General features: G+C 47.8%; 1 protein-coding gene across 4 annotated transcripts in view; it reads left to right on the top strand.

Annotated features, from left to right (window-relative positions):
- The window catches only part of LOC138824816 (phosphatidate cytidylyltransferase, mitochondrial), a 42,045-nt gene extending 23,276 nt beyond the window's left edge, over positions 1–18,769 (top strand). For 2 of the 4 annotated variants that reach the window (XM_070019140.1, XM_070019143.1), the window contains 4 exons: positions 2,350–2,495; positions 6,562–6,727; positions 7,934–7,996; positions 18,633–18,769. In XM_070019140.1, coding sequence (XP_069875241.1) covers positions 2,350–2,495; positions 6,562–6,727; positions 7,934–7,996; positions 18,633–18,709 — 452 coding nt within the window. In that variant the 3' untranslated portion in view covers positions 18,710–18,769. The remainder of the gene's footprint in view (positions 1–2,349; positions 2,496–6,561; positions 6,728–7,933; positions 7,997–18,632) is intronic. The other 2 variants (XM_070019141.1, XM_070019142.1) reach the window with 2 other exon arrangements.
- Positions 18,770–20,865: the final 2,096 nt, after the last annotated feature.

Raw genomic sequence — 20,865 nt, 5'->3', positions numbered from 1 at the left:
TGTGGTGAGGCAGAAACATCATTGTAGAGGGTCATGATAGATAAAAGTAGTCAGGAAGCAGAGAGAGGAAAAGAGGAGGATCTGGAGAAAAGACATACAAGACATACCCATGAACAGCACACCTCCAGTGGCCCACTTCCCCCAGCTGGCCCTACCTCCGAATTCAACTATGAACTATCAGTAGATTGCCCATGGATGAAGCTGGCACCCTGGTGATCCAGCCACCACCAGCGGGGGTTGGGAGGGAGGGGCGGTAAGATGACCACATATGATCCACATGGTAGCACATGCTAGGCAAGCATATGGTCACTGAGCTATATCCTCAGCCTGATGAACAGATTTTATATGTAATTTGTTAGCTTACTTCCTGGGAAATCTTAGGCAAGTTATTTCATCACTGTGTCCTCGTTGCCACACATGGCAAACAAGAACTGACCACTGGCTGAGAAGATGGCCATGTGGACTACATGACAGCCCTCGGAGCAGTGCCTGGCGCTCCCCAGACACTCAGTAGACATTGCCTCCTGGTCTCTGCCTTGCTTGTTCTCCAGGGATGGGGCTTCTTAAGTCACTGCTTTCAAGAAGGGTTTTAGCAGCTTATGGTATCAACAACAATAAGTAAAAGGATCAACTTCTTCACAGCTTCATTCGCAGTGAGTCTTCATTTGAACCATGTGACTCTGAGTAAAATTAGTAGAGCAAAAACAAGATCATTTGGTACTTTTACAGATCATGTCAGGACTGGATCTTCCTGCTGCTCACCCACCTCAACACAGACCTCATCTCTACCTTGGTCCAAGACCATTCAGGAGTAATCAATCTCAGGATGCATTCTGCCACTATCTAAATTTGTCTTTTGATGCTTAAAAAAGCCAGGATACTATATTCCTTACTGAAGTGCATACTCTTAGATGTGGTCTTAGTCTGTCTGCTGTTGCAGATTACACAGTACCATAGACTGGGTAGTTACAAAGAATGAAGATTATTTTGGTTCAGTTCTGGCTTGAGGTGGAGGACCTACATTTTTGGCTTCCTGCTGAGTCCTAAGGTAACACAGGATATCACATGGTGGTAGACAAGTGTGCATCTGTCTTCTCAGTGTCTTGGGGCTACACGTAGATGATCTTACCTAGCCATGGTCACCTCCCTAAGGCCCCACTAAGCTCCATAGTCAGGTTACTCCTCCCTCTTAGTACCTCACTGCAGAGAGCAAATCATACTCAGATCAGCACAGATCTCTTTGTACTTTTACTTTTTCCAAAGCAAGACAGTGTGCTCCAGGGAAATTCATTTTGGCAGGCAGTGACCTCTTCCGATGTCTTCCTCCTCCATAGGAAAAGACTGGCAAGTGTCACATGTGCCCTGGACTCTCCAGGTTTCATGTTGCTGTCCTGCTGTGAATCACCGTCGTGCTCTCTTCACCCTCTAGCATGGATAGTTTGGAGGATAAATTGTCAAATACGAGTGTGATGGTTTCCTAAGAAGCTGAAGCCTGTGCCTGCACTTGCCACCTCCGGACTCCTCTGGCAGCTTGCTGTCTGCCCAGCAAAGCAACATGGCTGGCACATGCATAACCTGTAGTTCCCTGTATGTGTCTAAACTTTTTTTTTTTTTTTTAATCCTTGCAGTAGTGAGGTGGAACTCAGGGCCTCATGCATGGTAGGAAGTGTTCAACCACTGAATCTCTCCCTACCAGCCCACGAGCTGTCTAGTTTTACCACTTTCTTCCATGTCTTACCTCCATGTGGTGGAGGTAGACACTTTATTTGTCGCAAAGCCGCTCTTGGTCCTTCAGAAATTCTAGTTCTGCAGCTCTGGCTTGTGCAGGCATTTTTCACCACTCGCAGTTTTTAAACGTCTGCTTTCTGTCTTGTCATAGGTGTAATCCTTTTCTTACTGAGACTTTGAGCATCCCTGTTCTTGCCCTTGTCAATTGTTTAACAAGGTTAATTCTGTTTGTACACACTATAAAAGCCTTCCTGAAACTGTTTAGCCTTGTGTAGGCCTGGGCCAAGCCAGAGGAGGGTGAGGTTTAAAATACTGTGCATAGCTCTCATCAACTACTGCCTGGAGCACAGTTTCCTCCATAAGATAAGGTTTTATCAGTATGGAAGCTTCTGTACTGGAAAAAACAGAACTGAGCTGCCTACTGTGATTAAGTAACTGCTCTATCTGGCTTACTGGCCCTGCACTTTGAGAGGCACTTGAATTCCCTGCATAACCTGTTCATCTGGAGGAATCCTGCTGGCGTGAGCCAGCATACTTGGGGGGTGGGGGGAGACACTGTTGTTCATAGAGCAGAGCCTGTATGCTTAACAGAAGATTAATTGTTCTGTTTGTTTCAACTAGGTGACTTTCGGATGGTAGTCGGAGAGGAAAAGTCAAAAATATTTAATATTGTGAAGCCCAACGTGGCCCACTTCCGTGAGCTCTACGGCAGCATACTGCAGGACAACCCCCAAGTGGTGTATAAAACCCAGCAAGGCAGACTAGAGGTAAATGCTGTGGAAAACAGCCAGAGCCGTGAGGACAGTGAGCAGCACCATCACATTTGTATTTGAAAATTCAGTTGTGCCTCTGTGTGGGGTAACAGGGAAAGGGTGCCTCTGGAGAAGAGAGCCAGCCACAGCCAGAGGGACACTAGGCGTCTTTTCTGCCACCTGTCAAAGGAGTGAAGGTCAACTCTGAGTTTGCCCTCTGCTTCCCTAGCAGTGGTGTGCTCAGCCCTCGGGGACTTTCTTCCATGTGTGTGCACACTCCTTTGTGTCTGAACATAACATGGTATGAAGAGGACTGTGTCTTACAGAAATGTGCTCACACATGCACCATGCTGAACTGTTTCCCCACTTGCTGTGTTAACTCTGTCTGGAACTTTTATGACGCTTTCTTATTGAGGTATTTGAAAAAATATTTAAATTATTCAAAATAAAATCCAGTGGGGGGTGTCAGTGGCTCACGCCTGTAATCCTAACTACTCAGGAGGCTGAGACCTGAGGATCTCTGAATGCGGTGTTTTAGTTCTTTTCTGATGTATGTTCTGCAGCCAGGTCCTGGGGCGGCCAGCACTGTGCTGAGCTCAGCACAGTGGGATTCCCAGACCTGAGAAGAGATGCGCAGCCTCAGTCCCACAGTTTACCCGTGCACTTCAGGTGTGGGGTGGGAAGGTTAGCTTTTACTTCTATCAGAGTAATGCCCACACGTGGTTTGGAAGCCAGGTGGTACCTCAAGTTTTCAAAGTAGAACAGGTGCCTGCACCACTCTTCCTTGCTTTCTCCCCTACTTCCTGTAGGCAGCCTGGTGTGGTCCCACTATAGCTGATTCCTGTGATACTCATCTCTGGAGTCTAAGTAGTAAGATTCGCCTGTTATTTCTTGATTCTGTTCTATACCTCATAATCCTCCGGTGGAAATGAGTTTGTTACCACTCCTTTACCCTACATGCGTGCACACTTCCTCTCCCTTTCTCTCCCTCACTTTCCCCCTCTGACTTCTCATGCTCCACTTGCAATTATTTTGTAAATATTACTTAACATTCATTATTTACTTTGTTATGACCTAGGTCCTTGCCACTGAGTAATAAATAACCTAGCCCTATGACAACTTTTGTTTATTGCTGACATATAGTATTATGCAGTTTGCTTTCCTTTTTTTTTTTTTTTTTTTTGCCAGCCCTAGGGCTTGAACTCAAGGCCTGGGCACTGTCCCCAAGCTTCTTTTGCTCTACCACTTGAGCTACAACACCACTTCCTGCGTTTTCTGTTTATGTGGTACTGAGGAATCGAACCCAGGGCTTCATGCATTCTAGGCAAGCACTCTACCACTAAGCCACATTCCCAGCCTGGCCGTTTGCTTTCCTGTGCAACTTTGTTTTTTCTGAAGTTAACAGGTCCTCAGGTTTATTCACTTGCTTGGTTTTCTGTGTACTTACTTGTAATTCATCCTCAGATCCTGACCCATCTATAAAATTCTTCCATTTCAGACAATACATAGGGTGTTTTCTGTTTTTTGTTCTTCCCGGAGGTGCCTGGCATGCACCTTTCCAGGCTGCTTGTTTTCTAGAATCCGTGCACAGCCCTGCTGCTCAGACTTCCTCTTACCATCTCCCTGACATCTCCTCTGTCTCTTCTGTTAGTCTTGGGTTTTCTGGTTGTGCTTTACTCTCTTTCTAACATTGGTTGTGAAGTCGATAAGTTTTTGAGACCAGGCACTCTGGATTGTGTGGTGATTTGCAGTTTTCTTTGTGTATATCTGGGTTCCAAATCTCTAGCCTTTTCAACTGGAAACAGATGAACTTCAATTTTAGAAATTTTTCTTCTAATATTTTGAGTGGGTATTTTCTTAATTTATTCTTTTTGAAATTCCTGCTGCCTTCATTTGTCTCTAAGTTCCTGTCCTCTTGTCGATTCATTCCTGTCTGTTACATTAGAGCTCTTCCTCAAACATCTGGCTTTCTGTCTTTTTTTTTTTTTTTTTTTTTTTTTTTTTAAGCAAGGCATTAAAACAGACCAGGATCTTTTGTGATTAGAGGACTTGTCATTGGAGGGCAGGGGCAGCTGTAGAATTTATCCTGCCTAAGAGACAGGGAAGGAGGTAGCCATCTCTGCCAACTTTTTTAGAAATTCAGCAAAGGGAAAGGAATGGGAATTTTCTTAAACATGAAGATAAACATAATCTAAACTCTTCCCAGTGGCCTACAAAGCCATCCCACTTGGATCAGAGTTAACAAGGGGTACTAAGATGTGTGTCCTGCTGTTGAGGGTCAGTTGCTCCAGCCAAGGTAGAGGACAATGCATTTCCCTACTGCCAAATGTTTACCTGGTCCTGGGAGCTGCAGTCCACCTTCAGACTCGGGGGTGTGGAAATGGGCAGCACCTGGCCTCCTTTTGGGTCATCAGGGTCATGCAAGCTCACTTCTGCTGTCAACAGGGCATGTAGGACTGTGGAATGGCCTTTACCTGAGTCCTTGCAGGGTGCCACCACTAAGCTGGTGCCTTGGCTGTTCCAGAGAGCTGTGTCACAGAGCTTTGCATCAGTAGCCTGTTGACATTTCAATCCTGTGTTGCGGGAGGCAGAAATGGTCCTTTTCAGAGTCAGTCCTCTTCGGAGCTGACAGCTTTGGTGCGGTATGAGAGCCCCCTGGGGATGAGTGCCATGTGCTTACGTGAGCCCCACCGCCTTTGACAAAGCCACCAAGTTTGCTGCTTCTTTGCTTAGGTTGTAGACAAAGCTAGAAAATCTAGGCATGGGTATATAGGTAGAGTGGATGAATTATGATTATTAATAAGGTTTCCCATGTCTGAAAAATCTGAATCTAAAACTAAATATATCTGTCCCTTTATTTTTAATCACTCTTTTAATTGAAGCTCAAACTTAAGCATTTGATAAAAGAGTGCAAAAGCAGTCCTTCCATGGAAAGTTCTGTGACAAGCTGTGAGGGCTGCCCTGTTTCCACTGGGCACACATCTGTAATCTCAGCATTGGGGAGGCTGGCATAGGAGGACCATGGATTTGAGGCTAGCCTGGACTAGATAGTGAGACCCTGTCTCAATAATAATAATAGTAGTAATAATAATTCATGAAATAAAATATACTGTGTTAGGTAAGCTAATCTGGTCTTAGGTCTGGAGCTAACTTTTAATTCAGTGGTTTCTGGATAAAGTTCAGTAGTTTTATCTTTTTATTTGTCTTTCAACAATTTAGTATCTTTAGGATACAGTGGGAACAGAACTTCTCACATAGATCACTCCTATCTGACAACTAATGACACCTAAGCTACAAAGGTTCCGTTTCTATTCTCTCATTGGGGGCCTACTTCTTGCTAGGGATTGATAGTGAGACTTGTCTTTGTCATCTATATGTCCTCCAGTTCGTGCAGCACAGCAGTTTGTAAATGGGCCTACGGGCAGATCCAGATCCACACTAGGTGGTGTGCGTCTCAGCATTCCTGCATTGATCTGAGTGTCCCAGCCTGGAGGGGCTTGAGGGTACTTGGTAGCTACAGCTCCACCTCCTCCAACTGGATAATAGAGAATTTTATACTGTCAGTGAGAAATTACTCCTCCAAGTAGGCAGCTCTTGTTTTCTCAGGTAGAAAGAGGTCTGAAAGATAAGAATTGACTTCTCTAAGGAATTTGGGATCCTGAACACTCAGACATTAGCTTTCCACCTAACCTAGGCACGGCGCTGGTGTTCGTGTGATTACATTTAATTTTTTGGGGGGGTCCAGTTGCGGGGCCTGAACACTGGGCCTGGGCGCTGTCCCTCAGCTCTTCAGCTCAAGGCTAGCGCTCTACCACTTGAGCCACAGGCCACTTCCGGCTTTTTTTTCTGCTTATGTGGTGCTGAGGAATCGAACCCAGGGCCTCAGGCATGCAAGGCTTCCACCTTCCCAGCCCATCCATTTAATTTTTTTTAAACTCCTATTTAATTATAAACATGTGCTTAGGAATTGTACATAATGTGAGATCCCTACTTGTGTCATTTTAAATAGAAGCCTTATGTCCTTGAATATATATATGGAACTCAAAACACTTCCATAAATGCCATCTCTTTTTTTCCTTAGATAGATAAAAGCCCAGAAGGACAATTCACTCAGCTAATGACATTGCCCAAAACCTTACAGCAACGAATAAATCACATTATGGACCCTCCTGGGAAAAACAGAGATGTGGAAGAAACCTTACTCCAGCTTGCTCATGACCCCGACTGCGGCCATGTGGTCCGGCTAGGTATGTCCTTGGACTTGGCACTGAGGAAGTGTTGGCTGCAGGTGGCAGGAGGGGGTAGAAGCAGCCTTTGTTTGTGACTGAGACATGTTATTTCTTCCTTCTCCTCTTGCCTGGTGAGATGGAGAAAGATTGCCTCTGGAAAAGAAAGCTGTGACAATATAACGTGCACTGGTTAGAAGCAAGGTGACGGGGATGGTCATTCTTTCAAATTCCTGGGTTTCATATCTGCTTCCATTCTCGGAGCAGAGCTGCTAGAAGCTGTTTAAAGGCTGCGCTGCCTGTGCTCTGGTCAGAGCAGAGGCTGGTGGCACTTCAGTGCTCCTGTGACACAGGGACACAGCTTTCTCTGGGCGGCTCCCTCACCATGTCCCAGACCACTCAGCAGTGTCTGACCTGACCAGGTTCCACAGTGTTTCCCAGGGCCTAACTACTGTTTGTGACTTCAGAGACCTACCTGACTCCAGGAAGGAAATGGAGACCCAATCTCTCCCTCCCTCCTTTCTTCCTCTCCATCTCCCTCCTTCTCTCTCCTCTTTCCCTTTCTCCTTTCTTTGCTCTCTCCTTTTTTCCCTCCTTCCCTCTCTCTCTCCCCCCATCCTCTCTCCCTCCTTTGTTTTATTGTGTCAACCCTAAGGCTGGGAAGGTGGCTCAGTGGTAGAGCGCTTGCCTTGCATGCCTGAGGCCCTGGGTTCGATTCCTCAGCACCACATAAGAAAAAAGCCAGAAGTGGCGCTGTGGCTCAAGTAGTAGAGTGCTAGCCTTGAGCTGAAGAGCTGAGGGACAGCGCCCAGGCCCAGAGTTCAGGCCCCACGACTGGACCCAAAAAAAAAAAAAACATTTGATTTTTAATCTTTTTACATCTTGTAACTGAGAACCAGAAGCCTCGAGCAGGTTTACATCACTAAAATGACCTTTGTTAAGTTAGTTATGCAGAGGGGGATGTCATTGTTGCGTTTGCACGCCTTTACAATGTGTCCTGACCAGCGAGCGCCACAGAGGAGTTGTTGTGGGTGGGGGGTAGGCCACCTTCCCAGGTTCCTGGAGCTCGGGCCCACCGTGCTCACTGTCACTTACCACTGGGCAAAACTCTATTTATTGGTTTTGTTGGTAACTGGAAGGAATATGTAAGTTGAGGTTTTAAAGCTATGAGGTTTTCTAACATCTGTTTTTTGTGTTCTTAGTTTCCTTTTTTCTTTTTTCCTCTAGGGCTTTCAGCAATTGTGAGGCCTTCAAGTATCAGACAGAGCACCAAAGGCATTTTTACTGCTGGTGAGAACTTTAAGAAGTTGCGTAGTGGGGCTGGGAAGGTGGCTCAGTGGTAGAGCGCTTGCCTTGCATGCCTGAGGCCCTGGGTTCAATTCCTTAGCACCACATAAGCAAAAAGAAAAAAGCTGGAAGTGGTGCTGTGGCTCAAGTGGTAGAGCGCTAGCCTTGAGCTGAATTGCTGAGGGACAGCGCCCAGGCCCAGAGTTCAGGCCCCACGACCGGACCCAAAAAAAAAAAAAAGTTGCTTGGTGTTGGACCCCTGGACTGAGAGGCTTCCGTGTTCTTGTTTAAGATAGCACTAAGTCAGTGCAGTGCTCTCTATGAGGCCATACGCTGGGTACTGCAGCTCTGTACAAACCGTCATGGCTGCAGAAACCTGGTTGCTTAAAAAATCAGAACAATGCATGCTGCTGGAGGTTTTGCTGCTGCTCTTAATTCTTAAGTCGCTCCTCCCTGCCATGCCTTGATGCTGCCCCAGTTACACATGTCACTGAGCCTTGTACCCGCTCACCAGCCCCCGACCCCCTCCCTTTCCCTTCCCCCATGCAGATAACTACTTCTGTCTCTCCTCGTGAGGAATTTTGCCATCTCTTTCTCTCTCTCTCTCTCCTTTCTTTCTTTCTCTCTCTCTCTCTCTCCTTTCTTTCTCTCTCTCTCTCTCCTTTCTTTCTCTCTCTCTTTGTTTCTTTCTCTCTTTCTCTCTCTCTCTCTTTCTCTCTCTTTCTTTCTTTCTTTCTTTCTTTCTTTCATGTGTGCTGGTCCTGGGGCTGGAACTCAGGGCCTGAGCATTGTCCCTGAGCTTTTGTGCTCAAGGCTAGCACTCTACCACTTGAACCATAGCTCCACTTCCAGCTTTTTTTTTTAATTAATTAGAGGTAAGATTATTACAGATTTTCCTGCCAGGCTAGCTTAGAACCACGCCCCTTAGATCTCAGCCTCCTAAATATCTAGGATTTTAGGCTTGAACTGCCAACACCTAGCTTTACTGCAGTTTGTTGTTGTTTTTTAATGCTTCCAAGGTCTGGGAAGGTGGCTCAGTGGAAGAGTGTTTGCCTTGCATGCATGAGGCCCTGGGTTCTATTCCTCAGCACCACATGAGCAGAAGAAGCCAGAAGTGGCACTATGGTTCAAGTGGTAGAGTGCTAGCCTTGAGCTGAAGAGCTGAGGGACAGTGCCCAGGCCCAGAGTTCAGACCCCATGACTGACCAAAAAAAAAAATCCTTCTAAGATGTTCAAGCTTAGGCAACCATCTAAAGCATGTCCCCAAGGGAGATTAGAATTCGGCTCTCCAGCTCCACCATCACCACTGCCACTCCTCAGGTAAATGTCCGCGGTTGTGGCACAGAGTCCTTTCCTCTCCTGTGATGCTCTTGTTCTCACAGCCTACATTGGTTTCATGGTTTCATTCTTTTCATTCTTTTACTTGCTTGGCCACAGTTGTCATTTTGGTGAAGCACATGACCCACTCATTTGGAATGCAAATTGTAAGACCAGGTTGCATGTCTGACAGTCTCTGCTCCCATGATTGATGCTTAGGCTGGGGACAGAGTAGGAACCATTTTCCACTAGGGTTTGGGGATCATTGCTGCAAATACTTCTCACCTTGAGGACCGCTGTGAAAATCCAAAGCCATCCCCTTCTTAGCCTTCACATGCGTTTTTCTGGAAGCTTGTTGAGCCTTCCACTTTACTAGGCTCGGCAGCCTCCTGGTTGTGTCCCTTTGGTCTGTTTTACTGGGTGCTCACTGTGCTTTCAGTTTGGAGACTCAGCATAAGCTTTGATTTCCTCCAGTCTGTTTTCTCTATTCTCTTTGTGGAACTTCTTTTATTCAGATGTTGGACCGCCTAAGGTAGCCCTACTAGTCCCTGGCTTGTCTTTCCTTTGTCTCCTAGTTGTTAACCTTCTTGTCTTTTTGCTCTGCTTTCTGGGAGATTTTACTCAGTTTTAGTGTTCCTTTCTGTTTTTTTCTTTTCTTTTATTTATTTATTTATTTTTTTTTGGTAGGTTGTGGGGCCTGAACTATAGGCCTGGGCACTGTTCCTCAGCTCTTTAGGAAGCTCAAGGCTAGTGCTCTACCACTTGAGCCACAGCGCCACTTCCAGTTTTCTGGTGGCTTACTGGAGTTAGAGTCTCACAGACATTCCTCCCCAGGCTGGCTTTGAACGTCAGATCTCAGCATCCTAAGTAGCTAGGATTATAGGCATGAGCCATTGGCGCCCGACTATTTCTTTTTTTAATTAATTGGGGTTTTTTTGTGGTACTGGGATTTGGACTCAGGGTCTTAGGCTTGCTGGGCAGGTAATCTCACACTTGAGCCATGCTTCCAGCCCTATGTGTGCTAGATATTTTTGTGATAGAGTCTCTTCTTAGGCTGGCCAGGACTGATCCTTCTCTGTACACTTCTGCTGTAGCTGGGAGGACAGTCCCCATGTCACCATACCCAACTTCTTCGGTTGAAATGTTGTCTCCTAAACTCTTTTGCTTGGGCTACCTAGGAACTACAATCCTCTTAAATATCTGGGGTGAGAGGTAAACACCACTACACTCAGCTATTGGGTGAGAGGATGGGGGCTTTTACTCACAAACTCATCGCCATTATAGTCTTCCAGATCTCTGGCTCCCGAGTAAAACCAGGATTATAACTGCCCTGCTTTGTTTATTTGTTTGTTTGTTTTTGTCATGGAATTCAGGGCCTGGGCACTGTCCCAGGCTAGCACTCTACCACTTTGAGTCATAGCTCTACTTCCAGTCTTCTGATGGTTAATAAGAGTCTCATGAACTTTTCCACCTGGTCTGGCTTTGAACCACAATCCTCCTATCTCGGCCTCTTGGAGCTCAAACCTAGAGCCTTGTGCTGATTTCTCCTGCTATTTTTAAGTGACTAGCTCTTTTTTTTTTTTTTTTTTTTTTTTTGTCAGTAATGGGCCTTGAACTCTGGTCCTAAATGCTGTCCCTGAGCTCTTCAGCTCAAGGCTAGTGCTCTACCACTTGAGCCACAGCGCCACTTCCATGACTAGCTCTTTTCTTCTTGTTGGTACCTAAATGTTCCTTTATTGTACCTAGTTCTTTTATAGTCTTAAGCACATGGATGTCTTTACACATTGCCGTTACTACCCTCCAAAATGTCAGTGTTGATTCTGTGTGAGCATGCTCTTTTCCATCTCTCCAGCATTCGTCAGCATCAGGTGGGAGGAAGGCTTGCCTAGACCAGGCCTCCTCCCTGTGCCAACCATTGAGGTGCTCAGTTGCAGAAGTGAGTACAGCACCACCCTGATTTCTTTTTTTTTTTCTGGTTTTTTTTTTTTTTTTTTGTCGGTCATGGGGTCTGAACTCTGGGCCTGGGCGCTGTCCTTCAGCTCTTCAGCTCAAGGCTAGCGCTCTACCACTTGAGCCACAGCACCACTTCTGGCTTTTTCTGCTTATGTGGTGCTGAGGAATCAAACCCAGGGCCTCATTCATGCATGCAAGGCAAACACTCTACCACTGAGCCACCTTCCTAGCCCCACCATCCTGATTTCTTAAGATGGTATGAGGCCCTCCAAGGTACCATACTCTACGGGTGTGTGCGCATGCATACACACACACACACACACACACACACACAGGTGTGAGCTTTCCGTGGAGCTTGTGTGGCCACATCTGTTAGTGTCCTACAATCTAGCTACTTAGAGGTCTATCCTTCAACTTGACCCTAAGACCTGGTGTTACCCTCTTGAAGAATTGGGAGGGGGAGGAGGGGATTCTACAAGAGTTAGGCCAAATCTGCTGAGAGATCTTCCCACCTTTGGGGGAAGAGGGTGCATAGCTTTGCATTTCTGATTAACATAAGCATTTACTGTCTGCTCCTACTGGTTTATCCTGCTGAGACTGTGGGTGTGTGCATTTTGATTCAAGCTGTGTGCCACACCCTTGCTCTGCTCTTCTTGATGAGGCTTGATGATTGGTTTTCCTGATTTCTGGCTACCCGTGCTGGAAGGAATTAATAGAATTATTAATACATTGTTAGTTACTATAGTGGTGATAAGGGGGTCAAAAAATCCTTTTCTTCCGGAGATACATACTAAAATATTACAGGAAAAGTGATACAGTGTCTGGGATTTGCTTTGAAATAAATGGAGGAGAAGTGGTAGAGAGCTTCGGGACACCTGATCGTTTGTGTGTCCATGGGGTCCGCACGGGGTACAGACACACTGGGTAGATCCTGTTGTTCTAGCCGGGGTTTGTTTTGGGTTTGTTTTTGTTTGTTTTGAGACAGTCTTACACTGTATCACAGGCTTGCCTCAAATTAAAGATCTTCCGGCCTCCTGCCTCATTCTCTCCAGTACTGGGATTCCTGTCTTTTTTTCTTTAATAAGCTTGAGTTTTTCTCTAAAACCCACTCATCCTCTCTGTACCCGTACCTGAAATGGACCGTTGGCCCTCTTCCCTTTGCCAGCAGGGGGCAGTGCCTCGCAGCTCTGTGCCAGGCCCAGGCCAGGGCGACAGGCACCACGGCCGCAGAGACCAGATCTGTGGGCATTCTGTCTGTGAAGAGCAGGGCTGTAAGGAAAGCTGTCTGGCATCATGCCAAGGGCAGGGGCTTAGGATCCCAGAGACTGGAGTTCAAATTATAACCACCGAGGCTTGGCCTGTCCCCTGGTTGCTCTGAGTTCTGAGAATAATTATGTCTGTCCCTCTAGGTTGAAGCAAGCACCTAGCACTGTGGCTGCTCTTTCCTCAGGCGTCATTACCTGGCAGTCACTTAAGCTATCTTTAAATGTTCATGTAGCCCTCACCCCTGAGGTCTCCCCGGGTCTCCAGCCATGCTGGGCACCAGTGGCCCATTTGCCTCCCCTCTGACTTCCTGCCCCTAGTTCTCAATGCCTCAGTTTTGCCTGGTCTTCCTCCCGGAATCCCCCAAGTCTTGGCTGGGTTTGGTTTGTTTTTTGTTGTTGTTGTTGTTGTTGTTGTTTTTTTGTTGTTTTTTTTTGTCGGTCGTGGGGCTTGAACTCTGGGCCTGGGCGCTGTCCTTCAGCTCTTCAGCTCAAGGCGAGCGCTCTACCACTTGAACTACAGCGCCACTTCCGGTTTTCTGGTGGTTTATTGGAGATAGGAGTCTCACGGTCTCTCCTGCCCGGGCTGGCTTTGAACCGCGATCCTCAGATCTCAGCCTCCTGAGTAGCTAGGATTACAGGCGAGAGCCACCAGCGCCCGGCTTGGCTGGGTTTGGTTTTGCGGCAGGCTGACTTCTCTTAATCTGCAGGGTGAGAAAACCCCACTATACTGGGTTTTGTGTTGCTTCTGCTGTGGCTCCCCAGAACAAGTAGCGGGGAAGATAGGCCTCTTCGCCAGCAGATGCCTTTGGAAGTAAACTCAGTTACACTCAGGCAGGTAGCTGACAGAAGAAGCCAAGCTCGGGGTGAGAAGACATGACTTAGAGGCCTGGTCAGTCATTCCTTCAGCATGTGTAGAGCTGGAGATGTCACCACTCCACTCACAGGACGAGGCTCTGTGGCCTCAGCAGGTGACCAGTATATCTGCCGTTGCCCAGCGGGTACTCTTTGGCCTGAATGCATCCCCTTCAGATCTCTCTCTGCCTAGAAGACATGGGATCCAGGCAGCTACCCAGCTCCGTGCACAGTGAAGCTAACATTCTAGCTTTGAATCCGTGGCAGCATGTTCTCATGCAGTCTGACATTCTCTCATTACTTCCTTGGAAATCCTGGTCATCAGATACACCCACGCTTGAACGTGGGCACAGAGATGCTGCCAACGTCAAACAGTTGTTCTTTTCCTAGAGTTTCTCAATTAGAAAACAGTAGCAGCCTCTCTTAGATAGAGTTAATGACAACAGCACGATTCCCATGAGCAGAAGCCCACCAGCCAGGAGCCACGAAGAAAGTAGTATCCTTCCCCACCTCTCCACCTCATGTGGAAATAGCTGGCATTATCATGTCCCAGCCTGCTGATGGGAGACCATTGGAACTGTTTGAGGATGCTGGGCATGGAAACAGGAAAGGAGAAATGGAGATTCCGTGACCAGACGGGTAGGCAGAGGCCAGGCAGAGAGAGGAGTGTGAAGTCTCTTTGAGGGCAGGAGAAAAGCCCCTAGAGTATTGTGGGAAGTCTGTAACAACTCAGGTGGAGTGGGGAGGGGGCTAGCTAGGCGTGCAGCAGCCAGCCAAGGGGCTGGCAAACTGGGCACGGGCCATGGCAGCCACGCAGATGGAAGAGGTTCTAGCAGGACTGTGGGACGGCTGGGCTGCCTCCTGGAGAAGCCTTGTGCCACTCCCTGAGGGGAGGAGGAGGCTCCATTTTGAAATCTTTCTTCATTTTTCCCCACCTGACTTGCTGGTCAACAGGAACTAACTGGGGGAAGATAGATACCTGTTTGCCTCTCTGACTTCAAAAGATTCGCCTGAATTAACAGGACAGGTTTAGTCTTGTTAGGAAAGTGATGTTGGCGTGCCATGGGTCCCTCTAGCCTTTTGCTGAAGCACAGTGGAGTGGCTCTTAGTTTCCCTGTTCTGATTTTAGTTATAGGAGAAGAGTCCATTGTGACATTTCTACATATTACAGTGTATTCCCGTCACTCACTCCCTGTTCCTCTCCCCCTCCCCCTCCCAAAACAGTTTCAACTGGTTTAATTGTTCATAGTTGTCAACAGTATACTTGGACTGTAATCATCCTCTTTCATCATCCTTTGCCAGAGCACCCCACACACAGAGCCCACCCCCAGCTCACTATTGATCAACAGCTTTCATTGAAGTTCTTTATGCTGCTTTTTAGATGTGTGCCATGTTATTTCATAATTATTCTTTCTCTTTTCTTCTTCCCCTTCTTCTCCTGAGAGTCTCTTAGCCATTTTTTTTTTTTACCGCCTTCATATTTAAATAAGAACAGGCCTTCCCCCACAAGCCCAGCCAAGCCTCGGAATTGTTGAAGTAAGTTGTACTTGTACCTTGAGTGGAGCTTTCTTTGTAGACATGCCTCGCTGTGGTTGAAACCAATTGCAAGAGTCTTTGGGGGCACCAACCCCTCCGTCCCCCCCCTGCACCCCCTGCCCCACCCCAGATCTGGACTGGGAATCCTGGTGAGGGAGGCCTCTCAGCTCTGCACGTGGTGTGTGCTGACATGCTTTCTCATGATTCTCCTCACAGTCTGCATAAAAGTCATTTGCTTACGCATCTGTTTGTGTTGGAGCTGGGATTAGACCCAGGCCTTTGTGCTTGCCAAGTGTGTGTTCTCCACTGAGTCCTTTGTTGGGTATATATGTAAACATCTCCCAGTCTGGAGGGTGTCCTGCTCTCACGTCTTAATAGTGTCTTATACTGCACAGTTTTTAATTTTACATAGTGCTTTACCCAGTTTGTTCCTCTTATTTAGCACTTTTATGTTCTGCTTAGGAAATTTTTGCTTGTTTTATGGAGTTTTAAAGTCCTCCACATTGGTTGAAATTGAAGTGTGGAGGGGCTGGCTGTGGTGATAGTGACACACGCCTGTGATCCTAGCTACTTGGAAGGCAGAGATTGGGAGAATAGAGTTCAGGACAAGCCTGAGCCAAAGAAGCTACCAAAACCTCACATAGTAAGTTGGGTGTGACGGTTTACATCTATAATCCCAGCTACTTGGGAAGTGTAGGTAGGAAGTTCACAGACTGAGGTTGACTCCTGGCAAAGGGAGAAATAGACAGGCAGACCTTAACTGAAAAATAATCCAAGCAAAAAGGCCTGGGAGTAGAGTATTTGACTAGCAAGTACAAGGCCCTAAGTTCCAACTCCAGTAGTTTGTTTTTTCGTTTTTGTTTTTTAAAGAAAGGACCCTTTTTTCTAGTCTGCTGGCTCTTCATCTTTTGCAAACCCAAGATTTATGAAAAGATATCTAAACCTCTGGAGTCTGCCAGAAGTATACATTCATGCCTGCACTGCAGGTCCTCCTGCAGCCTCAGGGAGTTCAGACTGACATCCAGCCTGTCTCTGGGCCCTGGGTAGATGGGTGAGGAAATCAAGACCCAACTGCGAGCTGAACCCAGGTCTCTTAACTCCTGTCCAGTGTTCTTTCTGGCACAGCTTCTTGCTGTCATCTTTCTAAGAGTGCAGAGGGCTGAATCGGGAGTGTCTGAGTCGAGGAAAATCACCGTCCACCTGCGGTGCGTATGACTCCCAGGGATGCCAGCTGTGTTCTCATTAAACGCTCAAGCTCCAGGGAGTCTGGGCCTAAGTTTTCTGAAGGCGGCTGGGGGTGGTCACAGTCTGTACATCTGCCAACAGCCATGACTCAGTGCCCTGGGGTTGCTGCCTTCCATCTTACCATGTGCAACTGCCTGCATCCTGCTCAATCTGATTGGTTCTGCTGGAATTTTAAAAAGCACCTTAACGTAATAAGTTCTCAGCCTCCATGTTCAAGCGGGTGAGGCTTGCCCAAGTGGTTGCCCCAGAAAGAAAATTGAAAGCATTGTAGGCAGAGCTCAGAGATCCTCACTAGGCCAGACTGGTTTGTCAGCTGGTAGACAACCCTGGCCAGAGATCCAGTGTGCACACGAATGACTTTCCCTGTGCCCTGCTGTTCTGCTGCCCTTGCCTGTAGTGGCTCCTTCCTCGTGGCAGCTTAGGGAAGCCAAGAGACCACTCATACCCCAGCACCAGCATCTCCAGCAAATGCAGCCACCTCCCCAGCATGCTGACAGAGTGCACTGACCAAGGGGGTTGTAGGACCTGCCCCACAGATTCCCACACACAGCGCACAGGACACCGGCTGAGCGACCGCCCTCAACAGGAAGTCACGTCTGTCCTCCTGTCCATGCTAGGGTCCTGTCAAATCCCACAGACAATTACTGGCTCGTCTGTTTTTTTCCCATTTTATCCTTCCCCGTGATCCCTCAGAGAGCCTCTTCTGGTTTTCTACATATTTGTGGTTAGGTGGACAGTGTGGTGAGAGGACAGCATGGTCAGGCAGACCACCAGAAGGTGAAGTTAGTGTGGTTAGTTGGCGGTGTGGTCAGGCAGAAGGTGAAGTTAGACAGTGGTCAGGCAGTGGGGTGCAGTCAGTGGAGCATGTGGTCGGGTGGACAACTAGGGGACCAGCGGTTCAGGTAAGGCATGTTGGCTCTCACATTTCAAAAGCATGTGCATGATACTCAGCCGTAACAGGTGATGGGGAGGCAGCTCCATACCCAGGAGCTCTTGTTGAAGGCACAGACAGGTGAGTCTGCTGACAGGCACTGCAGAGGGCAGGAAGGGAGCACTGCGTGAGAGATGGTGGCAGCATGGTGGACACAGAAGCAGGAAGCCTCACGCTGTGGAGGGCATACAGTCTTTGGTGTGCTATCTCCTGTTTAAAAGAGCCATGAAGGGGGCTGGGAAGGTAGCTCAGTGGTAGAGCGTTTGCCTTGCATGCATGAGGCCCTGGGTTCGATTCCTTAGCACCATATAAGCAAAAAGAAAAAAAAGCTGGAAGTGGCACTGTGGCTCAAGTGGTAGAGTGCTAGCCTTGAGCTGAAGAGCTGAGGGACAGCACCCAGGCCCAGAGTTAAGGCCCCATGACCGACAAAAAATAAAATAAAAACAAATAAAAGAGCCATGAAGGGGGCTGGGAATGTGACCTAGTGGTCGAGTGCTTGCCTAGCATGCATGAAGCCCTGGGTTCGATTCCTCACCACCACATAAACAGAAAAAGCCGGAAGTGGCGCTGTGGCTCAGGTGGTAGAGCGCCAGCCTCCAGCAGATGAAGCCCAGGGACAGCGCCCAGGCCGAGTTTAAGCCCTAGGACTGGCCAAAAATAAAAAAAGAACCATGAAGTTCACAGGTTGGTATGACATGCTTGCTACTCAAAAGATTGTACTGGGGCTGGGAAGGTGGCTCAGTGGTAGAGCGCTTGCCTTGCATGCATGAGGCCCTGGGTTCGATTCCTCAGCACCACATAAGCAAAAAAGAAAAAAGCTGGAAGTGGCGCTGTGGCTCAGGTGGTAGAGCGCTAGCCTTGAGCTGAAGAGCTCAGGGACAGCGCCCAGGCCCAGAGTTCAGACCCCACAACCAGACCCAAAAAAAAAAAAAAAAAAAAAAGATCTCAGGTACTAGGGGTCCATACCCCTGCTCGGCAGAGGCCCAGTCAGAATCAGAATCGCTCTGCGTTAGGGGGAAAGAGCGAACAGTAGAGGAGGTAAGGTTGATCAGGATACATCTCATGCATGAGTGGAATGTCACAATGAAACCCCCTCCTATATAACAAATGCTAATAAAAAAGAAAACAAATGTTGGCTGGCGCCGGTCACTCATGCTTATAATCCTCACTACTCGGGATGCTGAGAGCTAAGGATTGCAGTTCAAAGCTAGTCCAGGCAGGAGAGTCCATGAGACACCTGGCTCCAATTAACTACCAGAATGCTGGAAGTGGAGCTGTGGCTCAAGTGAGAGAGGACTAGACCTGAGCAAAAAAACTCCAGGACAGTGCCCAGGCCCTGAGTTCAAGCACCAGGATCAACACACACATACATACCCTATGCCTACATAGGCTGTGGTGATCTTTACCACCTTCAGCTCCTTGGTCTCCGGAGTCCCCACATCCCATCCCTGCCCTACCTGCTCCAGACTGGTCTGGTGCAGAGCCCTTGGGCCCACTCCACACTCCTCAGCTTTGTCACCTGCTCTTCTTTCTCTTTCAGGCATGAAGAAGTCAGTGATTTACAGCTCACTAAAGCTGCACAAAATGTGGAAAGGATGGATGAGGAAAGCACCCTGATTTTGCTTGTTTTTGTGTATGTTATATATAGTGAATAAAGTTCGGTCCTTTTTGACATAACAGTTTGTTACCTTGACCTACTACATGAATTTGAAGAGGCTAGAGTGTGTGTAATACTTGATTTTTTTAAAGAACATTTTCATTGGCATTTATCCAAGTGGGGCCCAAATATGTGAAAGGGGCTACATGGCAAGGGGAGGATCCTGTCTGAACAGAGCCCTGAGGTCTGCACCCTGGGGCACCACGGTGGGAGGTGTGTCCGCACTGCGCATGCCCCTGAGCTTGGAGGCTGGGAATGTGCCAGCCAGGCTGTTTCCCTCACCAGCCTCCCCTGTGCTCTGTTGGGTTTTGCTATCCAGGGCTCCCAAGTATCAAACAGGTCTCAGAATTAGGCTTTTTATGTTCTTTTGTTTTCCACAAGGCATGCAGGGGGGGGCGGGAGGAGAGCTCTTCACAGCTCTCCTGAGGTAACTGCACACGCACTTTTTCTTTCCATCTCTCTTCTGTGCCTTTGGAGTGTCGGCCTCCTACTTACTCTGCTTTCCTCATAATTAGGAGACGGCCGGGGCTTTCGCTCAACCCTGTCTATGTTTGTTTACAAGCTCTCCTAGAAAAGAAGGCTTCCAAACAGCCCCCAAGCAAGCCCTAATTGTCTGACACCCTCATCACAGCCAAGAGATAGAAACTTGCCCATTAGCTCAGCCCGAGCCACTTGCCCCAATCCCAGGGCCAGCCAGGCTTGTGCTGGAGGGTAGGAAGAGGCACTCAGATGGGAACTGGGGAGGGGTAGGTGCCGGGAGCAGCTCACGCACCTCACCTCATACCAGCATTGAGCCTCAGGTTCAGCCTGTGTCCATCCAGCTCCTGCTGTACATTGTCTCAGCACTCTTTGACAGATTGTTTCCTACCTTTGGGCTCAACCCATTGCAATCCAGATCAAAGCCTCAGAGTGCAGACATAGTGTTCCATCAGGCTGGGTTGAGCGCAGACTCATTGCTGTGCAACTCTGAGCTCACTGTTATTTAGTATGAAAAGTGAGCTGGTAATGACAAAGTCCCTGGAGTTGTGGTATGTTGTGAGTGCATGTTTTTGTTTTATTTTTTTGGTCCGGTCGTGGGCCTGAACTCTGGACCTGGGCGCTGTCCCTGAGCTCTTCAGCTCAAGGCTAGTGCTCTACCACTTGAGCCATAGCGCCACTTCTGGCTTTTTTTTTTTTTTCTTTTTCTGCTTATGTGGTGCTGAGGAATTGAACTCAGGGTCTTTTGCATGCAAGGCAAGCGCTCTACACTGAGCCACCTTCCCAGCCCGTGAGTACATGTTTATAGCAGGGCAGTGCTTTGTGTGTTACGTTCATTCAGTGGTGGTCATTTCCATTGACCATTAGCAGTGTGATTTTGTTACCGTTTTCTTTCTCAGGGGGCTAAAATCATTCCCCAAGGCATATGGGTCAAAATCTCTGGTCAGCCCAATCAATACCCTTTGTCACTGGGCTTTATTTTACCTGTGATTTACCCTTCTGCTCCCTGTGTCTTACATAACTATTTATATCCCCACAGTAGACACTTTGCAAAGTGGCTACTTGGTAGAGCAGAGAACATCATGTTCATTTTCCAGATGGGGAAACTGAGGGCTCTGGAGAGAAAAATGATCGCCAGAGGCCATGACACAAGTAAGTAACAGCTGAGACTTGAACTCACACCTCCAAACCTGTGTCTCATGCCTTTTTCCAAACACCCCACCCTGCAGCTCGCACAAATGGTGAGCACACCGAGCCTTGGTGTTCCTCTTCTGGGTGTTCTTGCCTTTCTCTTCTCTTCCTCAGCCCATTTTGGAAGGGAGACACATGCCTAAGTTGGGATTCATCAAGCAGGAGCAGAGAAGGCTGAAGGTGAGACTTCCTGGAGGAAGTGGAACTCCACTTCTCGGTCCAGAGACTGAGGAACAAATGTACCATGGAGTGGGCCATGGAGTCAGAGCCCAGCTCTGCCTCTGCAGCTACACCCTAGGCAAGTTACTCAACCCCCAGAGTTCTGATTCTATGTCCATAATGAAGACCTGTGTGTATCCCATTGTGATTGGGGTCAGAATTAACTGTGACTCTGTATGTAAAGCACTTAGCATCCTTCTTAGCGTGTAGTTCAGGTTGAGGGAGCTGG

This window comes from Dipodomys merriami, unplaced genomic scaffold (genome assembly GCF_024711535.1).
Source record: "Dipodomys merriami isolate MVZ:Mamm:240054 unplaced genomic scaffold, mDipMer1.0.p SCAF_13, whole genome shotgun sequence".
NCBI classification, from domain to species: domain Eukaryota; kingdom Metazoa; phylum Chordata; class Mammalia; order Rodentia; family Heteromyidae; genus Dipodomys; species Dipodomys merriami.
This window is presented reverse-complemented; position numbering and strand designations above follow the sequence as displayed.